Source organism: Camelina sativa, chromosome 5 (assembly GCF_030686135.1).
Source record: "Camelina sativa cultivar CO46 ecotype springtype chromosome 5, ASM3068613v1".
Taxonomy (NCBI): Eukaryota; Viridiplantae; Streptophyta; class Magnoliopsida; order Brassicales; family Brassicaceae; genus Camelina; species Camelina sativa.
Window position 1 is genome coordinate 21,771,259 of NC_141884.1, and position 18,163 is coordinate 21,789,421.

Here is an 18,163-nt window from a genome sequence, read left to right on the forward strand (position 1 = left end):
CGGGACTTTTTAGACATCAAGTAAAACTATTAAGTTTGCTAACATGTCTTATTTCAATTGATCACAAGGGTGAATTCTAGGATCAAGATCACAAGCACTAAAAGCATCATAAGGGTCACAAACAAAAGTACAACAAAGATGCGGTAAAATAACACATCAAAAACCTAGAATCTTAAATAAAGTGATTAATTCTATGAAACTAAAATAAGGTGATCAATCTTTCAAACTCCAGTGTGACATCAAAAAGACACAAAAGAAACGACAAAACGACTAAAACTAAATACTAAACGAAAGACGAAATACGTTAAAATACCATATATCACTTGTTTTGTTAGCATAATTAATGTCATGTCGAGTTTGGTTTAGTCAACGAAACTTGATGTCTAAAATATCTCAGTCAATAAAAGTTGATGTTTTAAATGGTCTACAACAAAGTTTACAGTTTAAATGACCCTAAATTTGAAAGTTCATGGTTTAAATTCCTCATTTTAAAAGTTTATGGTTTAGATGTTTCCCAAACTGAAATTTTAATCAAAACGACGTCGTTTTATCATTAATAGAAAATGTTAACGGCAGAGTAACGTCTGTTAGTTTCTCAGTTATCAAAATTAACGTCATGTCTTTTTTGGTTTGGTCAACGAAACTTAATGTTTTAAAAGATTAGTCAATAAAAATTAATATTTTAAATGGTGTACAACAAAATTCATGGTTTAAATATGCATAATTTAAAAGTTTATGGTTTAAATATCCATTTTCACAAATTTTGACGGAAAAACAAAAATCTTTACAGTAGTACTTTGAAGGAAACTATTGTGCAATAATATTCTCGTATGATTGGAACTTGTATCTATACTGTTAATTGAGGAGTACACATAGGGATAAAAAAAAACAAAAACTATAATATATATCCATGTTGCCAAACAGACCAATTTACCTACATAATTAAAAAAAACAAAAAAAACCTTCCCTAAAACAATGGTAACAATTATTAAGGAAATAAATGACTTTTAACATTGCCGAGCAAGATTATAATGGTTCCAACATTATCCCATTTTAAAGTCAATTATAATTGACAGCTAGAAAATGTAAGTGGAAACAAAATTTCTACGACTATAAACGTGCATCATCATCACAAAAGATTAGAAAGAGTATTAGAGTGGCATAAATGCAGAATATTATAACCTCTGAAATCAATCCTAAAATTTGGGGAAAATAATTGTGAGGAGCTATAGAGTGGGTTAACATGTATGTCTTTTTCATTGTCTCAAACGGCATAACAACTTTAATTGTATATTAAAAGTGTTAGATTCTTTTTAGTAAAGCAAAATATTTTACATTTTTAATTAGAACTGAAATAATATAAAGCTTTAAAAGTATATTTTTTTAACGCGTAATTTTCAGTTTTTAAAATATATTGTATTAATCAAAATTGTAATAGTATGAAACTATGAAAGTATATAAATTTTTAGAACGTCTCATAAAAAGTTATTATATTTAAAAAAATTATTTTATTTTGAGCCAAAGTATATATATATATATATATTTATTTTCATAATACCTAAGACTATAAATTATAAACTCACAAAAATCAAATACTTTAAATAATTAATAATATATCCAACTATTGTTAGTTTGTAAATATTCAATACTCTTTTGCAAAATCAAACCAATTTGAATTTTTCTATTTTCCGTTTTAATATGATTACTTTTTGTATTTTTTTGGTTATATTTGGGTAATTTTGGTTAGTTACAGTTATCTATTAAATATCCAAACCGAACCAATATTTCTAAAATATCTGAATGTTTATTATATAAATATATCCAAATTAACCGAAATCTAATGCAACCCAACCAAAAACAAATAGTTAACCGAATTCCCAAGCCTAATTTTGACTCTTGGTTCGAGTATTCAGTTAAAAAAAATAGTTCATCATAACTAACCAAAGAACGGGTTATTGTCTGAACAAAAATTGTTATTATAATTCTGTTTTCAATTCGAGTATGTGGAACTATTTACTATTGTAGATCTTGCGAAACAGGTATTTTTAGAGTCAAACTATTTTAAATTTGTGGGACTGGTATAACATGCCGGGGTTGATCCCTATTTAGATTATCCAGTTTACAATGTTTTAATTTATTTAAGCATTTTTTGTCCAGTTTGATAGTTTATAAGTATGACATAAATTTAAATGATCAATCTGGATTAGCTAATGCTAATCATATATTTTGACTTTACATTTCTTTTCGGTTTTTGTTTTTTGTTTTTTTATTCCTCCTATCAAACCAATACAAACAAAAACAATAACACTAAGGCTCATATCAATTAAAAACAATTCACCCATATAAGTTGGTATTCTTAACTTTTAAAGATATTTATCTAACAGTTCAATAGTATATATGAATTTCAAAATCTTGAAAAATGATTTATCAGATAAATCATAATTCTGATATATCAACTCCAAAATCTTGAAAAATAAAATTTTAAATAAAAAAACCCTGCACGTACGTGCGGGTCCAATCTCTAGTAAAATATAATACTAAAACCATTTAGGAAAAAGTTGACATACTCTGCAGGATCCTCAATAGTTGGTGATTGCTGATGTAGTGTTCTGGTACCGATTCTCTTTGTCGGAAACGATTTGACATTTCACACAAATGTTTTGTAATTATATAAAAAGTATGTGATAATTTCTGGAGAAAGAAATTAGAATTGATGATGTCAAAAAAAAAAAAAAAATTGATGATATATAGGGAAACTAGTCTTTCGTACATACGAATTTTTTTGAACGTAATGCTAAGCTATAAGATTTATGGATTTAAATCTATCTCATTGCTTCCATCGCTTTTGTCAGCAATTGGATACTTGTATTGTATTTGCCTTTATCATTTATACAAATTGTACTACATGTATTATTTTTACCCCCACCGATCATATCGTTTCTTGTTACTATCACTATCACCATTACCAATTGGAACCTAAACGTGAAAAGAGTCTTTAACATCATCTTTGAATCATAATATATTCAATATTTGGATGTTTTTCTTTAATTAAATTAAGGTGGGAGATAAATATGTGATATTATTATTTAATATTTTATCTATAGAGAAGGGAGAATAAAGATCCTTTAGTTCAATGTTCAATGGTTTGGTAGAGGAAGCCAAAAGAGAGTGATTAAAGGATGTTATATTAGAGCTTTGGATGATTTAGTGGCATGCAAAGCTACAAAACGACATTCTAAACCTAACTTTGGACACTCCTAAACACCTCACTCATAGTCCACCTAATAAGTGATTACCTTTATCTATACGAAAAATTACTTAACGCAATAGGACAATTTACTTTTTTTCCTTTAAAAGAACACCTTTACTTCTTTTATGAAACATATGGACGTATTATTCTGCTAGTTGTAATCCACCTTCATCACTTCATGGATAACAAAACATTTGTACGGTGACTCATTCCATTCTTAATCAATAAATATTAATTCAAAGAAAAAAGAAAAAAAAAATCAACTTAATAGCAGTAACCATAGTCTTTTTATTGGTGACTACAATTACTATGAGTTCATCAGTTCAGAGACCACATCATATCATTCGATTTTCTGAAATAATAATCGAACAGTTTAAATTGTTTATTTATTTTATAATTATATTTTATTTTATCTATCATGCTCGTGATCGATGAACCATAGCAATCTAATGACAGAATGGTTTAATCTAGAGTGGATGGGTTAGTGTTCCATTTTTATGTATCATCTTGTATGACTAACATGTAGTCTAATGGGTAATTTTGAATTGAAAAATAGTTTTTTTTATCTTTTCTATTGACTAACATGTAATTTGATTTTTGTTTTGGTTGTCCTTGTGTCACTACTTGAGTTCAAATCCACATATTATATGTTATATTATATGAGGAAAAAAAACAACTATTTCCACCCTGATATTTGTTAACATGCTTAAGCTTCAAGCATAAAGCAAATTAAACATTAGCCAAAAAATATCATCGGAGTCATCATTTAAAGATAAATTAACACCTTCGATACGATAGCCAAAGAAAGATGATTACACCTCACCTGAACGTTTACATCTCGAATGATTATTCTTCCCCGGCTTGGTATTCAAAGCCCAAAAGAAACCAATTTTTTTACTTATTTTATCAATAATATCCAATTAATAAAACAATGATAGTGGATGAATGAAATCAGTGATGATGATATTTGGGGTCTAATTACAACCAGTACCCTAAGTTATAGTCGCATGCCTAGCTATCTTTATGAAATTAGATCATCATTATTTTCAGGCCCTTCCAATTTAGTCTTATATTATATAAAGGAATCATACTATTGGGTTAGATAATCTCATATGTATGATCTTTCAAACTATTTGCAAGTTTTGTGCAAAAACTTTTATTAATAACAACTTTGATGTGCTATTTTTTTAGAGAAATTTACTCAAACAACTCTTATAAGTTCGAAGTTTACTCAAACAACACTTGTGACCAAACTTTTACTCAAACAACACATATAAATTTGAAAAAGACTTAAAGTCTTATTATTTTTATGTATTTACAATTCATACCATTTAAAATTAAAAACAGAGAAAAAAAAACTGAAATTATATAAGAAAACACCAGAAAAAAAAAACCTAAGTTCATCCTTTTCATTTTTCTTTCCGCCCCCAAATCGTGATTTAGGGTTTCCGATTTATTCTGGCGATTTACAAGCCCTCGTCGTCATTGCCGCAGCCAGAGTGAGTTTCTTTTCCCTTCTAGTTTTATTTTGTATTTAATAATAAAGTCTATCGGCTTTGTTTATGGGTTTGTGGAGCCGCCGAGGTGTGGGTTGTCAATGGAGTCTCTCGTCTTCGTATCTTGTTCCACATCCAGGCCATGCCACTATCCAATCTGTTGGTAAGAATGTTTTATTGTAATTTTTGGTTCCTTAGTGTTAATGATAGCTAACATGTAGGAAAGAAATGATTTGATTCAAAACAAGTTTATTGATTTCAAAGATCTAGTATTTTGTTTGAACTTTGGATCCAGATTACCAATTTAGGATTTGATCAAAAAGAGCATAACACATTCGTATTTGTGATAGTGATGGGCATGGAAATTAATGAAGAGTTCTGAATCGAACATAAGTGGCGACCATGTTCGGCTTTTATATATCAATGAAAGGTAATTGACGTTTATGTCTCATAATATGCTTTGATGTATATGGCAATATACGGTGCTTTTAGTGGAGCTCTGATTCTATGCTCAATCTTGTTTGGATGACTTACAGTTTGTGTTGTGTCTTAGGGGATTATTTTGCTCATATTATAAGAGCAAATTAAAGAGAAGAATCACACCAAATATGCATGTAATCGGTGGTGGACCTTCCCAGAGTTGATGATTTTTGGAGAAGATTTGAAGAGCTTCATTCTAGAACCGGAAGAATTTGATGCATCTCTTGGATGGATCTGAGATCGGCAGAAGAAAATTAACAGAATGAGAGAAGTTCTCCATTAATCAAAGGGTGAATCAATCAATCTAGGAACAAATCTCTAGTTTGGTTTGTTGGTTTTTTTTTTTTATCTTTTGTAATATTTATATTATTCTGATGATAGATTCGATTAAAATGCCAATTTTAATGTTTAGGTTTGAACTGGTTTTGGGAGATTTTCGAATCATTTTAATTGTTCACATGTCCCAATTTGCATAATACAAAATGTCTTGGATAACACATGAATAAAAACATGATTCGTTGCAACAAACCATCACTGGATTCTTTGCAACATCAGGTGATATTCTTATGATTCGGAGGTTAGAGTAAACCATCAACTTTATAGTACGAGAACCAGAGCTCGAACATCGACGATGATAAAGAGGGGTTTGATTCTCTAAGGCTTGTGATCTTGTTGCGGATGATGGAATCAACCAGTCGAAGAATGGCATCAGTAGATTGGAAGTGACTACGATGAAGGCGGAGATTAGCCACTCTGACTTGGGTTTTTGGGAAGAAGGTGACTTGAGCAAATTTTGAATTTACCTTTTCATATTACGTTTTTAAAAAAAATATTTGCCAATTGCTAAGCTTTGAACCGTAGATTTGAAACACTTTTAAACAACCTATAACCACTGCACTACCTTATCTTACAATGTTATTATCAATTAAAATTATATATAAACCTAATATTAAATAAAAACACAGCATATTTCGTAAAATGCTTTGTTTTGACCTAAAACAGCAATAGTATAAATCTGTCAAACCAAATAACTCTATCACGTCTATATGTTTAACTCTACTTAACTTTTGTTATTTCAGTAACAAATATGTCTACCACTTCATTAAGTCATAACTCTATCGCTTTTAATTAGGTCTATCCATATGGAAATATCTACCATCACGTATAACTATATCTGTCATATAAATCTATCTCAGTCTATATGTCTGCCATAATGACTATATAAATCTATTAAACAAATCTGCCACTGGACATTAACTTATTATATCTGTCACCATTGTACTAATATCTCTATCAAAAATTAATAATTCTATCATCATTAGAATATATCTACCGATAACCATAACTCTGTCAACTATATTTATGTCTGCCATCACTAATCTATCTCTACCAATTTAATCTACTTAATTTTCAAACTCTATCCAATAAGTCTGCCAAAATTTATATAACTCTATTAGAAAAAATATGTCTATCGTTAAATAGATTATTTGAGCGGGAATTTTCCCCCCCCAAAAACTTTGAACAGTTGTAGAACAAACACATACGTGGCATCGCTTTTTAATGGCATACTTGTAATTTATTTTTTCCTAACATACCTTCCAAAGGGTTCATATGTCATTAAAAAATTCCAAAAAAAAATGCCATTCTAGTTTTTTTTAACTTTTCTAAGCTATTAGAGTAAAGTTCCCATTTTTTTATAAACCAAAATTTATATATATACATCAAAAAAATTCTTAAATTTTGTTTTTATTTTTAAAATTTGGATATTTTTGGAGACTTTGAATGATTGCACTTTTTGTAAAACGATATTTCTCTTAACTCTAAGTAATATAATACCAAACGTTGTAATTTTTGTTATAAATTTGTTAAAAGTCCCTGGTGATATTGGATCAACCAGTTAAAGCACCCAAATTTGTTAACGTTTTACTGTGACAGTGTAGACAAACAACAAAGAAGACCAAACAATATTTTTGGTCTTTTAACTTGCCCATTACGATTAAAATGATAGACCGATTTAGAATATTACAAGTTTAGTAGTTGTGACTAAATAAGTTATATTGGTTATATGGAAATTTATTATATGGTTATGGATTGGGATGTGCAGTTATATCGATGTAGAGAACAAACTTGAAAATGAAGTTTCCGAATCGTCAAAGACATTTAATAAGTTAAGAGACGAAAGACCATTCCAACACCTTCACATGGCACATACACAAACACACACTCTGACCGTTGTATCAGAACATGTGTTCACACATGTCAACAATTAAATTCTTAAACTAAAAACTTAAGATAAATCCTCGGGATGTAAATTAGTTAATCTGTTTTAAATTTATTTCTCTATATAGTATTTAATCATCTCAAGATTTTTCACCAACAAGTCCAAGATGCTCTGGAAGAATTAGCTGGTTTTGTTTGTGTTTAACGAAAGTTAAAAAGATTATTATAATTTGAGATGTTGGGTGGATGAAGAACCAAAAGACATAATTTGCTATCCAAAATCTTTAATTTTTTGTTGCGTGTTGGTCGCCGTACAAACGTCAACGTGATTAGGTCTCCGTATATATGCAAATCTGAATTTTAACTTTAGCTATTATTATTTGTTTCACAAAAAAAAAAGTTTTTTTACAAAATCAGTGAATGATGAAAATATTAGGTAGGGACGTAGGGATGTATCCACGAAGGAAAGGACAACCGTATGTAACATATACTTATATTTTTTTTTTTTTTTTTTTTGAAACACGTAACATATACTTATATATTTTTGCAATTTTTAATATACAAATTGTGAAGGGCACACTGTGACACTGATCATCATGAGCCAGGTTAGTTTTATCTAAAAATAAGATTATGTTACTTTATTATCATAAGGATGTTTCCTTAGGATATCCGAATCTTCTGTTCTATTTATTAGATGAATGGATTACGTCATGCGAATATTTTCAAATTCTTGATTATAGATGGACCAATAACTTCGAAAATGTAGCAAAATGGGTCCATACTTAACTGTACATCGTTTGACAATAACTGTGATCATTAAAACAATATTTGAATAAATGTGTAAATTAAAGAGCTTGCATGTTAACTATAGCATGATATCTGCATTATACATTTTAACATTCACTTACTTAGCGTGGCTGAAATTTAGGATTTTGAATCAGTGATGGTTGTTTAAGCGGTTATTGGTTATTTAATTGGTTATGTTAACACTCGTTCGTTATTACTTAATTATTAGAAAGGAAAAAAAGATGACTACATTTCTGAACATTAAATACAAATTGTATTTATGTTTTCACCTCGTTTCTATGGTTTAAACCTTTATTAAATACAAATTGTATTTATGTGTCCTCTAATTTAAATTATAAACTAGAATATTACCTTTAGTACGGATTGAAATTATTTCCTTTTATATATTAGGTAATTTTATTTAAAACATCGTATATGTAATTATTTAAAGTTTTTTTGGATAGAATACTATAACATGTAATTATATACTGAATATGACTATGAAAATAACATATATTCTGTAAGATATATTCTAGTTTATATAGATTTTGACCCGCGGTATAACGCGGATTAATTGTGTGATAAAAGAATTATTTTTTGTTTGTTAATTTGATTTGATTTGTTTAGTTTTTAAAATTAGATATTGTATTTCGATTGTTAATTATATGACTTAACCTATAGTATAACGCATATTAATTTTAGGACCAAATATGTAACGTATGTTTGTCAAAATCATGGTGACCGAGAAAGCCTACCAAACAACATTATTCCAAACTTAAATTTAATCCAAAAAATTATATTTTTGAAATTTTAACCCGTGCTCTAGCAAAAAATCATATTTTTTGAAATTTTTTTCATATTATAGTAACATATTATTGACCTGTGCTATAACAAATCAAATTAGAGTGTTTATAATTTTTAACTTTTTGATCTATCATATATTTATGATATTCTTAAAAATATCAAATTAAACTATTTTTAAAGATTCCAATTAAATTATTTTAAAAGTTTATTATAGTATTATATACTATACAATTCAACAAAAGAAATATATGAAATAAATTTAAATATTCAAATTTTGACCCTTAACTCCGTCAAAATTTTTTAATAAAGTTAGGTAAGATTTTATTTTTTAGTATAATCGGAAATCATTTGTAATCTACACAAGAGTGATTAAATTCTATTAATTTATGAGATTTTTTTTGTCTATATATGGTTAGTTAAATATTCTTTGAGATTTTATTTTATTCTTTAAAATATCCTTTCTAAGAGGATCATAATCCTAAATCTATATAACATATCAAATAATTAATTCATATAAATTATCAAATAATTAATCTTAGTTATAACCTATATTAATATTATATGGTCTACCAATTTGAAGTCGTGTACTTCTGTTTTATTAAAAAAAGATTTTAATTACTTTTAAGAAAAGCACCATAACCCCTATATGTATTTGAGTCAATTGAGACGGAAGAACTATATGAACTTTATAGATTTCTCAATATTCATCCACTGAAAATAAACTGATATCTAATCATATCTAGAAATCTCACTTTACTTTGTCTTATAATTGAAGCCTAAGTCCTAGCATATCTCTTCCATCCGTAGTCATCATTAAAGTGGTGTAGTATAGGTATTTCTTCTTCCCCCCCCTCCCCTAAAAATATGTAACATATATATCATACACAAAAGAAAGATAAGTAATGAACTAACTATAGGGGTCTAAACAGAAAATAGCAAAAGGATGTTGCTAGTAACGGATATTGTAGTAACAATTTGACCATGTCAGAGGGAAGTGTTCCCCATATCGGTGCTTTGGTGAAGGGATGGGTACATTTGCTATCCATGTATACTTTGCCAATTAAAATAAGAACGAGACGACCCATTCTTAGCCTTAAACTAATTTGGGACATGAACCGGATCGACTTCAGAAGAACCAAACCAGTGCTTACCTTATGAATCATACAAAAAGTAAATAAAAACAAAAATAAAATGTCAAGAGAAAGCATTTAAGTCCGTGAAAGTGAGAAAAAAGGAGATAAGAAGTTGCAGTGTCCCTTGTCCACCCAATCCACAATTCTATTTTATTTTTCTTCAGTTATCTATCTTATATTATATCTACAATTTCTAAAGAATATTGATATTTTTTGTATTTATTATTCGTCATGAGTGGTACCAAAATTGTTTTTTTTTGGATTTATTAGTTAGGTTATCTTCAGCTATCTCTGATTTTTCTTATATATTCCGTCTAAATCTATATACCATATCCCTTTGTCCATGGTCCAAGTTCAACGTGCATTGAATGTTATATTCGGCCAAGTTTGAAAATATGCAGAATAATACTTAAGCTTCCGGTGGTTGAAGATAACTAATTTCAGTATGACTAGTAGTATAATATTTCGTATCTATTGTTATAACTTCAATGTCAAGTGTGTTAGACTTAAGGGAAATAATAGTATCAAATGTTATTAATAGAAGAGGACTATTGTTCACTGCAGTGATAGTATCAAATATTTCGTATCTAAATGTTATTAATAGAACGGTGGACTCGTCGGCAGTGAACGATGGACTTGTTATAACTTCAATGACACAAAGGACTATTTGCTATCTTTGATATCAATGTTCAAGTGTTTGATGTTTATAGGAATTATAGGTTACTAGACAAAAATAAATGTTCTATGTAAAAAAAAATTGTCGAATATATTAGTTTAGAGGGATTTACTGTTTGAAAAAGTCAAAACGTTACGAAACGAGATAACTAGTTCGAAACAACTGATGTTCAAATCATTTGAACAATTGTCGTTTGAAGCTATAATATTCTTGATTTATAATTTTCATATGTTAGATATTTATACCCAATGTAGATTGTTGGACAAGATAAACGTTACATATATCAAATATCAAAAGTATTTTACTTTACGGAAAATCACGGACTATCATAAAAAGTTGAACGTTACATATATTAAACATCGAAACGAGAAAAACATTAGTTCGAAACGGCAGCTATTCAAATCATTTGGACAATTGTCGTTTAAAACTAATTTTTTTCTGATTCTTCAAACGTTACAAATATTTTAGTAATAAACTAAAAAAAAAAAAAAAACACTCTGCATGATTTTTTAAAAGTTCAATTTATGTGTCTGATTTTCCAGATTTTTTTGTTAGATTACACCCACAAAAACGAACTGAAAGAAACTTCCGAAATGTAAGTTATTCTTGACACAAGTATATAATCAAGTCCTAAATAAAAGTCAAACGCTATAACATTCGATAATTAATTTTTATTGCAGCATTCTAAATATTGCACATGATCTAAAAACAAGCAAGTAAAATTATCAAATACAACAACTTAAATAATTTTAAAAGAGTAAGAACAAAATACAATGTCAAAATCATCGGTCCCTGATCTCCGGTGCCGGCACCCACCCGTTCATATCAACTATTTAATTTCCGACCATCCTATTACTCTATTCCATTAAATTTTAAACTCCAAAAATAAAACGTCAGAGATGTCCCAGGCAACCACAGTCAAATCTGCAACAATATGGTTACAAATATTTAATAACATTATTATTCTTATCATTAATTAAACCCCCAAAATGACAGTCCAATTAAAATAGTAAACAGAAAAAGTAACCTAATTAAATAATCACAAATGATATAATTTTTTTTTTTGAGGTTTCACATGTTTTTATAAGCAAGGCCTGTGTGGTGGACCTAACCCCTTCACGCTGTCCCGAAAAAGACTCTTTTCTTGCTCTCTCTTCCTCTTTCCTTCACAAAACTCTCTCATTCTACTCTCTGTTTTTTTTTTTTTTTTTGTGTACTCTCTTAATCATACCATTTTTTTTTGGAAGAACAGAGTTTTTGTTTTTGTTTTTGTGTGTGGAAGAAGAGATGGGGAATTGTCAAGCGGTTGATGCGGCAGCGTTGGTTCTACAACATCCTGACGGCAAGATCGATAGATATTACGGTCCTATATCCGTTAGTGAAGTCATGCGTATGTATCCTGGTCACTACGTTTCTCTTATCATCCCTTTGCCGGAGACAAGTATACCGGCAACGACGACACCGGCGAAGACAGATGATAAGAGTGCTGAGAGAAGGGTTGTGAGGTTCACGCGCGTGAAACTTCTCCGACCAACTGAGAATCTTGTACTTGGTCATGCTTATCGTCTCATCACTTCACAAGGTTTGTGTTTTTTTTTTTTAAATTGTTTTTCTCCTTTTTTAGCTTTTGTTTGTTTGTGTTCTTGTAATGAGTTTCTGATTTGTTTCATACTTTCATATGTTTCCAGAGGTTATGAAGGTTTTGAGAGCCAAGAAGTACGCAAAGACAAAGAAGCATCAGAGTGAAACGACGACTAGAGAGAAGAAGAAGCCATCACTAGAGAAGAAGATTGATGAAGAATCCGATAACAAGAATCAGAATCTGGTACGTCATCTTTTAACTCGCATATAATCAAGATTTAATCGAAGTTAAAAGTAATTAGATATGGGTTTTGGATAATATCAATTATTTAATTTTAGCAACAATTAAAATAATTAATGGGTTTGAGTTTTTTATCTTATTTTTTATAATAGGATTCGAAAGATGAGAAGCAACGTTCAGTGTTAACGAGTTCAGCATCGTCGAAATCAAAAACATGGAGGCCATCATTGCAGAGCATCTCTGAAGCTACGAGTTGATGTTTGGTTCTTTACGTGAGGGACAAGAAACGTAGTCTCTGTGTGAGATCAATCAAATCAGAAGATGGAATCTGAAAAAAGAAAGAGATATAAACTTTATCGAAATAAACTCTTCTCTTATGTTCCATTCTGGTTATTATTACATAGGAGATGAAAATTTTATAGATTAAGATGTAAAAAGAACTCTGCAGAGATTAAGAACTTAGTCCCTTTTTTTGTCCTGTCGTCAATGTATATATAAGTTCTCCATATGAAGAAATCAATCTGAAAAGAAAAAAAGATTGTGAAAACATATGTTTTGTTTTTGGTGTTTACAATTTATTATGTCTTAGGCATTAATGGTTTACACAAGTTCTTAGAAGAAGAAAAAACATTAGTTAAATGAGTTAAAAAAAACATTTGATTTAGATGTATGTGTCTATGTGAGGTATAAATGGGTTGTAAGAATTGCATTGAGTTGGATTGATCATTGGTAGGTACACATCCTTTCAAGCATTTATGAGAAAAGGTTATTTAAGAAAAAATAACCAAATTTCTTTGGAATTTACTGACTTATTTTCTTATACAGCTAAATTAGACTTTTTCAAAATTTGTAAATTCCTTTGAATTGAAAGCAAACTGAATTAAATAGGTTTTTCATAACTTTCATAATTTTTTTTTATGTAGCAGCCAAAAAGGAGGAGCATTTTGCATCAAACCCAAACCAAACTAAATCTTGAACCGATATTTTATAAACCGAACAATTTTAGAATATAAACCGATATTTTAGATTGTAAGAAAATATCTATTTTGGCGAACACAAAAAAAAAAAAAATATCTGATTTCTTTTTTTGCCAACTGATATGAAAATATCTGATTAATAATCTTTTTTACTACTTTCATTTGTTTTTTCTCCAAAAATTACAAAACCAAAAGACCGGATAATCTAGACTAAACCAATCAATTACCAAGAGGTAGATTACAGAACCAATCAATTGTAAGGATGTTATGATATGATAGGCCAATCACTATTTTGGCCTTATCCAGAATCTTTTTGTGGACAGACTCTGTCTTAGGCCAATCTCTGTTTCTCTCTGTCCAGAGGGAAAATGGCAGCATCAACGGTACCACTTCCTTGCTTCAAACTCCATCATCAGCCCTATCTCCTCCATGGCTGCAACTACTCATCTAACCAAACACTCCTCAGATTCAACTTTTCATCTCCAAAACCTCTATACATCTCTAGCTCCCGGCGATTCAGAGTCCTGCCAGAGACCATCACCGCCAAATTAGAAGAGGAAGTGAAGGAGGGGGAGAAGGACACAACTGGTGATCTTGATCCTCCTGTAGCCATTAACACTAAGCTCTACTTTGGGAACTTGCCTTACAATGTTGACAGTTCAACTCTGGCTCAAATCATTCAAGATTTCGCTAACCCAGAGCTTGTTGAGGTTCTTTACAACAGAGACACAGGACAGAGTCGTGGATTCGCCTTTGTAACGATGAGCAATGTCGAAGATTGTAACGTCATCATCGATAACCTCGATGGAACTGTAAGTTTTTTTCTTGCAAGCTTTTACAAAACACATCACAAAGGCAAAAAACACATTTTGGTTGATGTTTGTTGGGTTGTCTTTCTCAGGAGTATCTTGGTCGGGCTTTGAAGGTGAACTTTGCTGACAAACCAAAGCCTAACAAAGAACCTCTGTATCCAGAGACAGAGCATAAGCTGTTTGTTGGTAACTTGTCGTGGACTGTTACTTCTGAGTCATTAGCTGGAGCGTTTAGAGAGTGTGGAGAAGTGGTCGGGGCTAGAGTTGTGTATGATGGAGATACAGGAAGATCACGGGGTTATGGCTTTGTATGCTACTCTTCCAAAGCAGAAATGGATGCTGCGCTCGAATCGCTTGACGGATTTGAGCTGGAGGGTCGCGAGATTCGAGTGAACCTGGCTCAAGGGAAGAAATTTTGATATCATACAACAACATTGTGGAATCATTTTGAGTTTTATACATTAGCGTTATGTTAAAACTAAACCAAATTAACTCAATTTCAATAAATTTTTATGCTTGTAAGGTGTTGGTTATAAGTTATAACTATTCAGTACTAATCTAATCTGTGAGGAAGTCTGAGAGACACACAATGCATAATTTTAACTTATGTGTCTTAGCTAGAATATAAAACATTAGGAGGAATCAATGTATTGATCTTGTACTAGAGATTTCTCTGCACAAAGAGACTCGGAAATTGTACCCCGAGAGCTCTTTTACCAAACTAGCTTCACTGAATGAATGAATTAGCTCATTACGTTCATTTGACAGTTTCGGCCCTTGTCAAGGATGGTCTTCATAGTGTAAGCTTAAAAACTTGAGTCTCATAACTCTCTCCATTCAAGTAAGCAAATCGTCCTTACAAAACCATTGCTATACCAAACTGATGCCTTTGATGAGAATCAGACGCATGAATGTTCTGAGAGGTCTTAACCAAGACTAGAGGAAAAAAGTTAACCTGTCAGACAACCGTGCGACCAACACTGGAAAGGAAGACCTAACCGGGTACCGAATGGCCTACAGCGCAGAAAATCCCGAAAGAGACACAGCCGTCAATCACACTCAAAGTCGCACACCGGCTGGCATCAGAACAACAGTAACCACCATGGAGAGGAAGATCTAACCGGGTGGTGAATCGTCTACAGCACTGAGAATCCCGAAGGAGACACAGCCGTCAATCACACTCAAGTCGCATGGTTATACGTCATCATCCAGGTTCAAGGGCCTGTCTTCTCGGAAACCAAGGACACAGAGGTACGAGCCTATAGAACAGATCTTAGGTCGTAACCATCAATGATCTCTAGCGATATATAAACAACAAAACTTATCCCTCACGTTGTCGATGTGGGACAAAGAAACGAATCACACCTTTTTTATAAACAGAGCCTAAAAAGTAAAAACGCGTTGTCAAAAAAAAAAAAACAGAGCTTAAAACGTCGTCGTTTCATTATCCAAAAACTAAGAAGATGTATTTATTATTTTATTTTTTTGAACTAAGAGGATGTATTGAATTAATAATTTTAGAGGATTTGGTAGGATTTAGATTTGGAGTGATTTGAGTGAAATTTCAGGATACTTTAGTTGATTTGTTAGTATTCTTTTTTTTTTCTTTCTCTTTTAAAGAGAAATGATCGTGATTTGGTGAGATTTACATTTAAACTTTCATAAGATTTTGGGATATTCTGTGTGCTACACCACAAAATAATGATTTTTTTCTTCTTCTTATGTTTTATATAGTTTACAAATTAAAATGTGCTTATTTTTTTGGTTGAACTTTATTGGATAAAATATTTTTTAGATTTGTTTTGTTTGATAGATTAATACAATAAAACCTATAAATTAGTACTCTTTAAATTAATACTCGCTATAAATTAATAAAATTTTCCGTTCCTGAGTTAGACCGATGTAGAAAATAGCACAATTCGACAAAACAATAAGATAATAATTTTATTTTGGAAATCCTATCTAAAAAATATGGTCCCATTAGTATCATAAATTAATAATGATATAAATTATATATATGTCAAAAAAATTTTAGTGAAATATGATTCTATTGTTATTTGCCTATTCTTGAATTTGCTTTCTTGTTGGAGCTCATCTCCAATCTTTCTCATTGTATCAAAAATTTTTGGTGTTATTTTCTCAAATCGCATCCAAAAATTGTGGAAAGTGTTAGATGTGATAATTGCTTTCTTATGTGTAGGTTCTAGAGGTACCATAATAATTTCTTCGATTTCATCATCACAATGGAGGATATTAGCAACAATTTCTTATAAACTCTGAACTTCTGAACATTTATCATTTTCACCTAAATAATTAATCTAGTATACTAATGATATCTATCATATTACGATAGCCAATATTGTAAATTAAGAAAATTATATAAAAATGTGAATAATAACAAAAAAATTTATTTTTAAAAAGAAGTTTTGTAAAACTATGAAAATGAAGATATCTCCTTATAAATTAATATTTTTTTAAATTACGATAACTATCGATAAATTAAAACTTTTATAAATTAATAAAATTTCATGGTCTCGGCTTTATTAATTTATAGAGGTTTTACTGTATAGAGTTATATGGTAGGTTAGTGCATTTTTGTTTGTTTGATGTATAAACAAATTAAATATTTTTGAATTTATCAAATAAAATTAGTTGTTTAAAAATAAGAAGATGAACTATGGTTACAAATTTATAATTTAAAAATTTGAATATTTTTGGATTATGGTTAACAAAATTCTGCAAATACATTCACACTCAAACATGAACCATCATAGTAAAACAATCAAATTCAGTATTCTGTCTATATTAAATTGCATCAAGCCGTCAACAGATATACACCCCAATGATCCAAACTGAAGAAGTTAAATTATAATTGCCTTAGAAACACCTGTTATTCCCGTTACACCCGAGTAAAAGTGGTGTCATTAGTTATAATGAAACTCAAACAGGAGAAGCAACATAACAATTTTTTGAAATTTGCATTGCTTGTTACGGAAACATTGCAGAAACCAAACTAGAACGTTGATACATGGACTCAAAGCCTCAAACTGAAAACCTGCAACATTGATAAGGAAAGACTGCAACTCATTAAAAACTTATAACTCATGAAACCTGCAAGTCAACATCCATCTTCGTTATCCACAATATAATGGAAAGAATGTAATGCTTCATATTCTCAAAGAAAACCTTGCAGCTTAGATATTCAACCCTAAAATTCTCATTAGCTGGAGCGTTTAGAGAGTGTGGAGATGTGGTTGGGGCTAGAGTTGTGTATGATGGAGATACAGGAAGATCACAGGGTTATGGCTTTGTTATGAGAGGTCTTAACCAACCCTAGAATTAGACAAAAGTAAAACAATCGACAACACAAAAAAGTTAACCTGTCAGACAACCGTGTTAACCGAGTGGTGAAATGTCAACAGCGCAGAGAATCCCGAAGGAGACACAGCCGTCGTCAGTCAGACTCAATCACCCCGGAGAGGAAGACCTAACCCGGTGGCGTATCGCCTACAGAACAGAGAATCCCGAAGGAGACACAGCCGTCAATCAAACTCAAGTCACACAGCTATATGTCATCATCCAGGTGACCATCAATGATCTCTAGCGATATATAAACAACAAGACTTATCCCTCACGTTGTCGATGTGGGACAAAGAAACGAATCAAACCTTTTTTATAAACAGAGCCTAAAAACGTGTTGTCAAAAA

The 18,163-nt window shown here is 30.6% G+C and overlaps 2 protein-coding genes and 1 long non-coding RNA gene across 3 annotated transcripts; all 3 read left to right on the plus strand.

Annotated features, from left to right (window-relative positions):
- The first annotated feature begins 4,677 nt into the window (after nucleotides 1–4,677).
- On the plus strand, nucleotides 4,678–5,509 carry LOC147944150 (uncharacterized). The gene is made up of 3 exons (XR_015556704.1): nucleotides 4,678–4,909; nucleotides 5,097–5,176; nucleotides 5,300–5,509. It is a non-coding gene; the product is annotated as an uncharacterized LOC147944150 (long non-coding RNA).
- Nucleotides 5,510–11,704: 6,195 nt separating this feature from the next.
- LOC104787150 (uncharacterized) lies at nucleotides 11,705–13,216 on the plus strand. Its single transcript, XM_010512678.2, has 3 exons — nucleotides 11,705–12,427; nucleotides 12,534–12,670; nucleotides 12,820–13,216. The coding sequence occupies exons 1-3, from the start codon at nucleotides 12,133–12,135 to the stop codon at nucleotides 12,922–12,924; spliced, it is 537 nt and encodes a 178-aa protein (XP_010510980.1). The 5' UTR covers nucleotides 11,705–12,132; the 3' UTR covers nucleotides 12,925–13,216.
- Nucleotides 13,217–13,638: 422 nt separating this feature from the next.
- LOC104787151 (28 kDa ribonucleoprotein, chloroplastic) lies at nucleotides 13,639–14,978 on the plus strand. Its single transcript, XM_010512679.3, has 2 exons — nucleotides 13,639–14,456; nucleotides 14,546–14,978. The coding sequence occupies exons 1-2, from the start codon at nucleotides 14,013–14,015 to the stop codon at nucleotides 14,873–14,875; spliced, it is 774 nt and encodes a 257-aa protein (XP_010510981.1). The 5' UTR covers nucleotides 13,639–14,012; the 3' UTR covers nucleotides 14,876–14,978.
- The last annotated feature ends 3,185 nt before the right edge of the window (nucleotides 14,979–18,163 follow it).

Bases quoted from the DNA above. Each gene is read 5' to 3' on its own strand.
- LOC104787150 (XM_010512678.2), top strand. From the start codon at position 12,133: ATGGGGAATTGTCAAGCGGTTGATGCGGCAGCGTTGGTTCTACAACAT. The intron at 12,428-12,533 runs GTTTGTGTTTTT...ATATGTTTCCAG, and splicing joins TCGTCTCATCACTTCACAAG to AGGTTATGAAGGTTTTGAGA. The intron at 12,671-12,819 runs GTACGTCATCTT...TTTTTATAATAG, and splicing joins ATAACAAGAATCAGAATCTG to GATTCGAAAGATGAGAAGCA.
- LOC104787151 (XM_010512679.3), top strand. From the start codon at position 14,013: ATGGCAGCATCAACGGTACCACTTCCTTGCTTCAAACTCCATCATCAG. The intron at 14,457-14,545 runs GTAAGTTTTTTT...TGTCTTTCTCAG, and splicing joins TCGATAACCTCGATGGAACT to GAGTATCTTGGTCGGGCTTT.